At 39.4% G+C, this 12,071-nt stretch overlaps 1 protein-coding gene across 1 annotated transcript; it reads right to left on the reverse strand.

The window, feature by feature from the left end:
- Positions 1-5,446: 5,446 nt before the first annotated feature.
- Positions 5,447-12,071, reverse strand: LOC113351048 (probable amidase At4g34880). Its single transcript, XM_026595120.1, has 6 exons — positions 11,753-12,071; positions 6,727-6,909; positions 6,375-6,594; positions 6,025-6,267; positions 5,739-5,934; positions 5,447-5,656 (listed from the first exon to the last, which is right to left on the reverse strand). Exons 1-6 carry the CDS (start codon positions 12,069-12,071, stop codon positions 5,447-5,449), a joined length of 1,371 nt encoding a protein of 456 aa, XP_026450905.1.

The raw sequence follows: 12,071 nt of genomic DNA on the forward strand, positions 1-12,071 counted from the left end.
TATATGTGTGGATTATCTATGAGTACTTGTTTTCTATCATGTTCTATAGAATTTTACTTTGTTTATGATAATCTATTATTTAACATGTATATTAGAATGGAAAGGACGTCATTCTAATGGAATAGATTTCTCTAAAGCAAATGAGATAAACTGTTCATTTTTATAACCTTCCTTCCTAATGTGCCTGTAGGAATGTCCCAAGGAGAAATTGAATGTCTATCTGATAGTGCAACCACCCACACTATCCTACGAAATAGACAATTATTTGTTAGTTTTACTCCTTATAATACATCTGTGACTACGATGATTGGATCATCACAAGTAATCATTGGGCGAGGTACTGCCCAATTCTTGTTGCCAAACGGAACAATGATTAAAGTCACAGAAGCTCTATATGCACCAAGAGCTCAACGCACTTTGTTGAGTTTCAAGGATATCCGTGCAAATGGTTATCACTTGGAAACTCACTGTGAAAATGGAATTGAGTACGTATACTTGACCTCTAATGAATGCAGAAAGAAGCGCATCTTAGAGAAACTAATGAGTCAATCTAGTGGATTGTATATCACTACTATTAGGATTATTGAATCTCATGTTTTTACCAACAATGAACTGTTGGCCGGTGACTTATATAAGCTTTGGCACGATCGCCTAAGGCACCCAGGTCGTGACATGATGATCCGTGTTTTGAAGAACTCACACATACATCCCTTCTTTCGAATGAAAAAGAAAATGGGTAAACAGATTTTTACAATGCAGAGTATCAATGTGATTTCTAAAGTAAATGATGCACAATCTATGCCTTCTAAATCAAGGGAAGTGCAACCTTCGTCTTCCAAAGTAATTGAAGCGTACCACGTATCCCATTCTTCTTTGTTGTCCTTATCAAAGGCACATCGCTCATTCTGCAAAGCTTGTTCTTTGGCAAAGACAGGATCGAGACCATCCTATGCTGAAGATACCAAACAAAATATTCCATTTTTACAAATAATACAAGGTGATATTTGTGGATCTATACATCCAGAATGCGGACCATTCAGATATTTTATGGTTTTGGTTGATGCTTCGACCCGTTGGTCACACGTTGCATTGTTGTCCACAAGAAATGCTGCATTTAAAAAGCTCCTATCACAAATTATACGATTAAGGGCTCACCACCCTGATTATCCAATCAAGTCTATCAGACTTGATAATGATGGAGAATTTATATCTAAAGGATTTGATGATTTCTGTATGTCTAATGGAATTGGCGTAGAGCATCCTGTAACCCATGTACATACTCAAAATAGTCTCGCAGAAGCTACCATCAAAAGGTTACAGATGATATCCAGGGCATTGGTTATGCGTTCCAACCTGCCCATTACTTCCCGGGGGTACGCCATATTGCATGCAGCATTACTTATTCGCTTTAGACCCACTGTTATCCAACCATTTTCTGCGTACCAGTTGGTAACTGGATATGAGCCTGATATTTCACATTTACGCATATTTGGTTATGCAGTATACGTGCCTATTACACCCCAGAGCGTACTAAGATGGGTCCAAAAAGACGAGTAGGTATTTATGTTGGATACGAATCCCCAACAATTATCCGCTACTTAGAACCTTTGACAGGCGATCTCTTTACCGCTAGATTTGCGGATTGTCACTTTGATGAGACAACCTTCCCATCGTTAGGGGGAGGTATGGAAAAGGACTTCCAAAGGGAACGACAGGAATTGTCGTGGTGTGTTCCCACATTGTCTCATCTTGACCCCGTACTCCACAATGCGAAGGTGAAGTGAAAAGAATTATTGATCTTCAGAATGTGGCAAATTCAATGCCTGATGCATTTACTGATATCGCTAATGTGACGAGATCACATATACCAGCTGCTAACGTGCCTGCAAGGTTGGAAGTTCCCGACAAGGGAAATTGTACCATAAATATAGGTACCAAGGATGCACTTGGTGGAAGTGTAACTGAGGCCGTGGTCCACAAAAAGAAGAGGGGGAGACCACTTAATTCGATCGATACTCAGACAGGGATGAAAAGGGAGAGTAAGGCACAAACTGATCCATATATCATCAATACAGATAATCCATCTCATGAGATTGTCTTTGATTACACTTATGTCCATGAATCATTACTGGGGACGCCCCGAAGTTTGAATTAATTCCAGAGAACAAAGAAATCGCTATGGATTGTGAAAGTGCATACATGTTGATGGAAATATCCTCCACGCATTTTGATGACATTTTCACATATAATGTTTCTCGAGAGATTATCGAGCACGATGATATCGAACCACGCTTTATTGCAGAATGCCAAAAGAGAGCAGATTGGCCTCAATGGAGAGATGAAATCCGGGCTGAACTAGATTCACTGGCAAAAAGACAGGTATTTGGTACGGTAGTGCTAACCCCACCAGGTGTAAAGCCTGTAGAACATAAATGGGTATTTGTCAGAAAGCGTAATGAAAAGAACAAAGTATTGAGATATAAGGCTCTCCTTGTAGCGCAAGGTTTCTCACAACACCCTGGGATTGATTACGAAGAAACGTACTCTCCTGTAATGGACGTCATAACGTTTCGTTACTTAGTCAGCTTAATAGTTTCATTAGGACTTGAAATGCAACTTATAGATGTGGTTACCGAATATCTCTATGGGGATCTTGATACAGAGATATTCATGAAAGTTCCAGATGGACTTCCATTTCCCAAATCAAGTAACTCTAAGCCACAGAGTGGGTTTGCAATTCAGTTGAAACGCTCACTTTACGGATTAAAGCAATCCAGGCGGATGTAGTATACCCATCTAAGTGATTATTTGATTGGGAAGGGATATACAAATAATGATTTTTGCCCCTGCGTGTTTATAAAGAAAACAAGTTCCGGATTTGCTATTATAGTTGTGTATGTCGACGACATGAATATAGTAGGTACTCTTGATGGACTAAGAGAAACCGCAAGCTATTTGAAATCCGAATTTGAGATGAAAGATCTTGGGAAAACTCGAATGTGTCTAGGACTTGAACTAAAACATCGATCTTGTGGAATATTAATCCACCAGTCTGCATATGTCCTAAGATACTCAGGCAATTTAATATGGACAAAGTGCACCCTGCTATCACTCCCATGGTTGGTCGAACTTTAAATGTACATAAAGATCCATTTCGTCCAAAGGAAGATGGCGAAGATGTATTAGGAGATGAATATCCCTATTTAAGTGCAATAGGCACATTATTGTACTTAGCACAATGTACTCGACCAAATATCTCATTCTCAGTGAATTTTTTAGCTAGATATAGCTCAGCGCCAACGCAACGTCATTGGAATGGTATAAAATATCTTTAGAAACCTAAAGGGAACCATTGACTTGGGTTTGTTTTATCCCTACGAAGACGAAAGAAGAGATGCTAATGTAATTGCAACTCCTTACACCAAGACCCCAAATAATGTTTTGGTTGGTTTTGCTGATGCTGGGTACCTCTCAGACCCACACAAAGGTCGATCACAAAGTGGATATGTATTCACTATCGGGAATACAGCGATATCCTGGATATCGACCAAGCAAACCCTTATGGCTACCTCCAAAAACCACTCTGAGATCATTTCCCTCATGAGGAGGTTCGTGAGTGTATATGGTTAAGGTCTATCATTACACATATTCGAGGCACATGTGGTTTGATTTTTACCACTGAAGAGCCAACTTGCATTTACGAAGATAATGCAGCTTGCATCGAACATATGAAGCAAGGGTATATCAAGGGTGATAATACGAAAAATATATCACCAAGTTCTTCTACAATCATCAACAACAATGTCTTCTAAACATTCAGGTCAGTAAAGTAAAATCTGACGACAATGTGGCAGACTTATTTACTAAGTCATTACCTAAGGCCACATTTGAAAAACATGTGAGAAGTATAGGACTAAAGAGATTGTCCGAACTTCCATGACCCCGTAGGACTAAAGGAATTGTCCACTCCCATGAATGTATTAGACTAAAGAAATTTTCTTGTATCACGGGGAGCACCTAATGGTATGTTGAACTCTTTTCCTTCACCGAGGTCACTTTTTCCCACTGGGTTTTACTACTCGGGAAGGTTTTTAATGAGACAACAATAATACCATAATACAAATCATGGGGAGATGTCGATATCAGGGGGAGCATCTAACGATGTGATGTTGACGTAAAGCTGTGTTGCACTCTTTTCCTTCACCGAGGTCATTTTTCCCACAGGGTTTTATTATCCGGAAAGGTTTTTAATGAGACAACAATATCACCAGAAATATAACTTCTCGATTGAAGTTATTTTTATCCTTGTATGTGTTCGGGTTTTTCTACCAAATGTTTTTCCTGACACAGTTCTACAAACAAGAAAAGTCTTGAAAGTTGACACCATTCTTGAAGCTCAAATATCGTCTTTCTCCTTCGACCATTTTTACCTCGAAGAATTTTTCTGGCAAGGTTTTGACAATACAATGAGTATGTAATGGTGGTCATCCAAGGGGGAGTGTTGAAGTAACATGTGTAGAGGAGTAGATGACCACATACCACACATGTCAAGATGCATGTACATTTCTCTCAATCACTAAACACATGTAACTCTTTCTATTCTCCTTCCCAACAAGTGTACTAATTCAAGCACTTCTTCTTTTGTATTTAAAGGAACTAAAGGAAATGAAATAGAGACACTGATTCCTTTGGAAGTCTTTTTCCATTATGTATATATATGACTAGATTATTTGATGGTAATATTTTGAGTAAATACGTAAAACTTGATGAAACTAAGAACCTCTGGGGGTTCAAAGTATAGCCTCGTTCTTTGTTCTTCTACCTCTGCTAGATCTCATGTAAATTCTTCTTCTCTTAATAAGATTTCTCTCTTCTTATCAAAAAAAGTATAGCCTCGTATATATATGAACTAGATATATTGGCAAACTTAGTTAAAACTAGATTTTGTTAATCCACAACAAGGACATGACAACCTTATTTATAGGCTTTTCCAAAGCCTTCAGCTTCACACCACAAGACTTCCATAAAACCATGCACTTTCACAAACTCATCTCCTCAAGTGCCAGGACGGACATATGTTGGCCTTGGGCGACCACTACGTACCCACTAAAACTTAATACACTTAACTCATAGGCTCACATAGCTATTTAAAACAAGTGGTTGTCTAAGCACATAACACAGCCCAAAATTAATGCAGGCTAGCTGATTAATTTGTTGATGTAATCATTTCGATTAGGGAGTCACTGCTGCTGCTAGTAATACCCTCTTCGTTGGTGGTTGCATATTGGGACTTCGTCAACATTTGGTAGAAAGGAGGTTTCCTAGCGAGTGTCAACTGTTCGAAAGCATAAGAAATCTCAATGAGCTTTGGCTCTGAACCCTGTAGTCTACCAAAGGTTATTCCAATAGGCATTCCATTTGGATGATATCCTGCTGGAACACTAATTCATGGGTGTCCACCAATAGCAAGCACTGTTGAAAATTGATTCCCTGGAGTCACGACTGCGTCCAAATTATTCGTTTCCATCATAGTCACAAACCCATCTTTATCGATTTTCTTCATCTTCTCCAACACCTTTATCTCTGCTGCCCCAATTTTCCCACTAGTCCTTTCAGCCGCTACCAACATGTCTTGACCATATGTAGGTGTTTTTTCCTGCAGAATGAATGAGAACCATTAGTGGAGAGTATTCTGGCAAGCCAGCTGGTTTAAATCATTGATATGTGCGTATACGTACCAAAGAAGGGTTTTTGGTATTGAAGGCGATCACTTCAGCCAATGACCTCACTGGGGAAGAAATTAGTCCTAGGTAAGCATTGAGAGCAGCCTTAAACTCGAACATCTCGACTTGGGTTTCACCAGATAGAGCAGGATTGAGAACAGTGTTGATGTTCGGAATGTTCAACTTGTCCACTATAACGGCACCAGCTTTCCTATGTTAAGATCAAGAAATGAATTAAGTTATGGCCATAAATATGCAACAGCATATAAAAAAGAATCATTTGGGGATTGTAATTTTGTACTTCATTGTCTCGATGTGGTCTGCGAAGAGTTTGTGAAGCGGTGAACCGGCGGGGAAAGTGTAGAAGGGAGTCCTGACAACCCCAATTCTTTTACCGGCAAGACCGTCCTTTTTTAGAAATTGCTTGTAACCATCTTTGGGTATGAAGTCTTTCAAGCTGTTTGTAGCTTCACTATCAAACTCATCGTCACCAACAATTTCATCTAGTACGTATACAGCATCTGTTACAGTTTTACCAATAGGTCTGCAAGCACATTCGATAAATATATATATAATCCGTTCACACACATATTAGCAATATTAATGGATTAAGAACATGGAAAGCATAAATCATATATCATTTATACTTACCCCACTGTGTCAAGTGATGGCGCAATCGGGATCATACCGGAACGACTACAGAGTCCAAGAGTAGGTTTGATTCCGCAAACTGAGTTATGACTGCAGGGGCAGAGGATAGAACCATCTGTTTCCGTTCCCAAAGAAACTATTATCAGATTAGCAGTCACAGCTATAGCTGAACCACTACTTGAACCACAAGGATTCCCACTGAGATAGTAAGGGTTCTGCAGGTACATAGAGAAACCGATATTATTACATCGTACATTAAGGGTGCGTTTTCTGATCTGAGACGTTTTCTAATGCATGTATTTAGAATTTTTTTTTTACATAAACAGATACTACTACCACTATTACATACTGCCTTGTCCGCTTACTGCACACCATCCGCTGGGAAGTTTTGGAGCACGGATGGCTCCCCACTCAGTCATACTGGCCTTCCCCATGATCAAAGCACCGGATTTTCTCAACTTAGCCACGACCCCTGCATCACGCGGCACGACAGACCCTACGAGAGCATAAGATCCACATGAAGTGTTTAGTTTGTGTTAAGGCATATATCACGTGTGTTAAGTAACACACGTGTATCTTGTCAAACAAGTTTTTTGTATTTTAGGAAATTGGTTTAGGTTTGGAAACTATCTTACCTTGTAGTTCAAGGAAGGCTTTGTATATATATGCATCTTGTAAAACCAATTGTAATACGTCAAGTTAGTAACAAAAGAACAAGTTTTATGTTAAGTCTTCTCTTCTTAAACTCTTCTATCTTCTGTTAGTTCTAAGTTAAACTCAAAACCCTAGTTGTTTCAACTTGGTATCATCCTAGTTGATCCTCATGTCTTCCGCTGCCTCAACATCTTCTGTTTTTTCAACTATAATCAACTCATCTCAATCAATGATGGATTCATCTGTTTTTTCACAACCTCACCACATTATCACTGTCAAACTTGATGACACAAATTACTCTTGATGGCGTGATGAGTTTCTCCCATATCTCCAAGGTTATGAGCTCGATAATTTTGTTACCGGTGCCAATCCATGCCCGTCTCTCACTCTTCCCAAAAGTGACAACCCGAATCCTGCGTACGCTCCTTGGCTGAAGCAAGACCGTATTCTTCTTGGCTGGATTTTCTCCTCGCTAACTCCTGCTGTTCTCCGTCAAGTTCATCATCTCACAAGTTCTCATGTTGTTTGGTCTTCTCTTGAATCTCTTTTTGCTTCAAAATCAGATGCGCACATTCATCACCTGCAATGTGAACTTAGGGATTTACGCAAAGGATCTCTTTCTATGAGAGATTACATTGATCGAGCTCGCAACATTGTTGACAATCTCGCTGCTGCTGATACTGTTGTTACTGAGTCTGAGTTACGTCACTGCATCCTCGCTGGCTTAGATATTGCATATGATGCTATTGTTACCTCTCTTACAACTTCCATGGGAGCCATGAAACTAGAGGATTTCATCACCTATCTTCTTACGTTTGAACTTCGTATTGAAACCAAGGAAAGTTACTGAACTCCCAGCCTGTTGCCAATATCGCCGCACCAAGCCCAGCTCGTCCGTCTGCTTCAAACTACTCACGTTCTCCTGCTCGGTCCAGTGCAACTTCGGCCCAGAATTCGTTCTCTTTGAACAGCTCAGCTCGTCACCAACATCAGACTTCCTTGCTCGGCCCAGCTCCATCTCAGACTTCTAACGATTGTTGGAATCGCTTCGATCGTAGTTTTCGTCCTCCTCGACGTCAGCCACAACCTCTGCTCCTCGTGCTTATGCTGCTCGAACTGGTTTATTACCTACTCCTCCGTGGACTCCTGACAGTGGTGCTACAGATCATATAACGAATGATCTTTCTCATCTTCAATTTTCCAACGAATATACTGGTCCTGAACAAATTCAAATGGGTAATGGTTATTTTATTCCAATTTCCAATGTTGGATCCTCTTTTTTGGGAACTCCCAACCGTAAGTTGCAGCTTCGTAATGTTCTTCATGCACCACAAATTTCACATAATCTATTGTCTATTTCTCGATTTACTACTGACAATAATGTCTTATTTGAATTTCATCCAACTTTTTGTCTTGTGAAGAATCGATGTACCGGGAAGGTTCTTCTTCGCGGCAGTAGGAGGGGTGGTCTCTATCAACTTGATGATTCGTTTCAATCTTCTAAAGCCTACATAGGGGAGCGTGCTACCTTACAAGATTGGCACTCTAGATTAGGACATCCAATGATGCGCACAGTGCGTAAAGTTGTTTCCCAGTTTTCACTTCCAGTTTCTAGTCAGACTATTAAGTTTTGTTCATCTTGTCATGAACATAGGAGTCATAAATTACCTTTTCATTCCAGTAAAACTACTTATTTGAATCCATTAGATTTAATTGTCTCTGATGTTTGGGGACCTTCTCATATTTTTTCTAATGAAGGATACAAATATTGTGTCATATTTATTGATGCTTTTAGTCGTTTTACTTGGATGTTTCCTATGTCTCAGAAATCTGATGTATTTTCTATAATCTTTTTGTTTCAAAAGAACGTTGAAAATCTTTTTAATCGCAAAATAAAAAAAATTCAATCCGATAATGCACTTGAATATCGAAAACTTACTCCGCATCTTCAACAACTTGGTATTTTTCATCGATTTTCTTGTCTGCATACTTCTGAACAAAACGGTTTGGTGGAACGCCGTCATCGTCATATTCGTGAAACTGGTCTTACAATTCTAAACATGGCTTCTGTACCATCCTCATATTGGTATGACTCTTTTTACACTGCTTGTTTTTTAATGAACCGTGTTCCGTCTACCTCTATTCATAATACTTCTCCGTATGAAGTTCTTTTTGGTCTCCCACCAGATTACACTTTGCTTAGCGTATTTGGTTGTTTGTGTTATCCTCACCTACCTCCATATAGATCTCATAAGATGGAGCCACTTTCTTCTCCTTGTGTTTTTATTGGTTATAGTCCTTCTCAAAAAGGCTACAAATGTCTCCATATCCCTACAGGACGGATATACGTTAGTCGTCATGTTGTTTTTGATGAGACCACTTTTCCTTTCGCCATTATATCACATCCTTCTCCAGTGTCGACTCCTTCACAGGTAACCATTTCTACCCCCTTGACTCCTTCTTTACCATCGGCTTTGTCTACTCGCTCTCGGTCTCTTCTGCTCCCACCGCCAGCACCAATCATCAGTGGCAATCATCCGCATGTCAGACAGTACAACTCATTAGCCGCCAACAGTCACCAAATTCAGCCGACAACACCAATCATTAGTACTCAACCGACAGTACCAATCACTAAGCCGACAGTACCAATCACTGAGCCGACATCACCAATCATTAGTACTCAACCGACAGTACCAATCACTGTTATGTCGGATTCGGTCGTCACTAATGATGTTCCGTTAACAAATTCTGGTGAAGTTTCGTCGACAAATTTTATATCCAGTGAATTGGCTCCTACATCTGATCCTACTTCTACTGTTGTTACACATCCAATGGTAACAAGGGCCAAAGATGGTATTTTTAAACCAAATTCGAAATATGCCTTGGTATGTGATTCTCTTCTCGAGCCTACTTGTATTTCACAAGCTCACAAAGATCCCAAATGGTGTACGTCTTCCGATGATGAGATTAATGCTTTACTTCGAAATGGTACGTGGTCGTTAGTAAAATATGATCCTTCTATGAATGTTATTGGATGTAAATGGGTATTTCGTATTAAACGCAATCCTGGTGGTACGATTGCACGAAGAAAGTCACGCTTGGTTGCAAAAGGATATAATCAGCAAGAGGGTATTGATTACTCTGACACGTTTAGTCCAGTTGTTAAACCATGTACTATACGTATTATTCTTACATTGGCTTTGTCTTCCAATTGGCCTATTCGTCAACTTGATGTGCAGAATGCCTTTTGGCATGGAGAACTTCACGAAGAAGTGTATATGAAGCATCCACCTGGCTATGTGGATCCTCGTTTTTCTACGCATGTCTGCAAATTACACCGTTCTCTTTATGGCCTCAAACAAGCACCCCGTGCGTGGTATCACAGGCTTAGTACCTTTTTGTTGCAAATTGGTTTTATCAATTCGAAGTGTGACTCGTCCTTGTTCATCTACAACGGATCTCATGGTACTATCTATTTGCTGGTCTATGTGGATGACATTATTGTTACTGGTTCTAATTCTACCGGTGTTAAATCTATTCTTGATCTCTAGAACAAGAATTCGCAATTAAAGATCTTGGCCTCTTATCTTATTTTCTTGGAATTGAAGCAGTTCGCACATCCTCAGGATTGTTTCTTTCTCAACAAAGGTGTGCTCATGATCTTCTTATTCGTGCAAAAATGGATGGTGTTAAGCCTATTCAAACACCACTTAGCACTTATGGGGATATATCTTCTGATCGCAGTACTTTATTAACTGATGCTACTGAATATCATAGTATTGTTGGAGCTCTACAATATTTAACTTTTACTCGTCCGGATTTGGCATATGATGTTAATAAGGTTTGTCAATTTATGCATGCACCTACTGTGTTTCACTGGAACTTAGTAAAACGCATCCTTCGTTATCTTAAGAAAACGTCTACTTTTGGTATACTTGTTCGACCATCTCCTTCTCTACAATTATCTTTCAGTGCATATACTGATTCAGATTGGGATGGTTATCTTGAAGATCGACGTTCAACCAGTGGTTATTGTGTATTTTTGGGTGGTAACATTATCTCTTGGAGTGCTCGTAAACAGAAAACTGTGTCACGTTCTAGCACTAAAGCAGAATATAGGGGTCTTGCTATTGCTACTGCTGAAATTATGTGGATTCAATCACTTCTCTCAGAACTTCGTGCTTCCACTCAATCACCTCCGGTTCTATGGTGTGACAATCTGGGTGCAACTTATCTTACTGTTAATCCTATATTTCATGCAAGAACGAAACATATTGAGATTGATTATCATTTTGTACGTGATCAGGTTGCTTTGAAACTTCTTGATGTCAGATTTGTATCTTCTAAGGATCAAATTGTAGATATCTTCACCAAACCTCTATCTAAAGATCGGTTTTCTCTCTTAAGGTTCAAGCTAACGGTTCAAGATCACCCGTTACGCTTGCGGGAGGGTGTTAAGGCATATAGCACGTGTGTTAAGTAACACACGTTTATCTTGTCAAACAAGTCTTTTGTATTTTAGGAAATTGGTTTAGGTTTGGAAACTATCTTACCTTATAATTCAAGGAAGACTTTGTATATATATGCATATTGTAAAACCAATTGTAATACGTCAAGTTAATAACAAAAGAACAAGTTTTCTGTTAAGTCTTCTCTTCTTAAACTCTTTTATCTTCTGTTAGTTCTAAGTTAAACTCAAAACCCTAATTGTTTCAACTGTTTTTCTTTAGTTGCAATGTTATCCTTGATTAGGATTGGGATCCCATGCATCCCACTGAAAGACCCTCCTTTACTCCTTTCTTTGTCAGCTTGGTCAGCTTGATCCAACACATCGGGGTTAACCTCGATTACAGCTTTAAGAAGTGGATTGAGGGCTTCGATCTGTTGGATGTAAAACTCAACTAGTTTACGAGATGTTAAGGTTTTATCCTCAAAAGCTTGCTGGATATCTTTGATAGTGGCTTCTTTTATGGAGAAACCATGACTGTTTTGGATGAGGCCAGCCGCTAGTAGTAAAAACAGTAGATACGAATAGATATTCAT

The sequence above is a fragment of the Papaver somniferum genome, chromosome 2 (genome assembly GCF_003573695.1).
Source record: "Papaver somniferum cultivar HN1 chromosome 2, ASM357369v1, whole genome shotgun sequence".
Classification (NCBI taxonomy): Eukaryota; Viridiplantae; Streptophyta; class Magnoliopsida; order Ranunculales; family Papaveraceae; genus Papaver; species Papaver somniferum.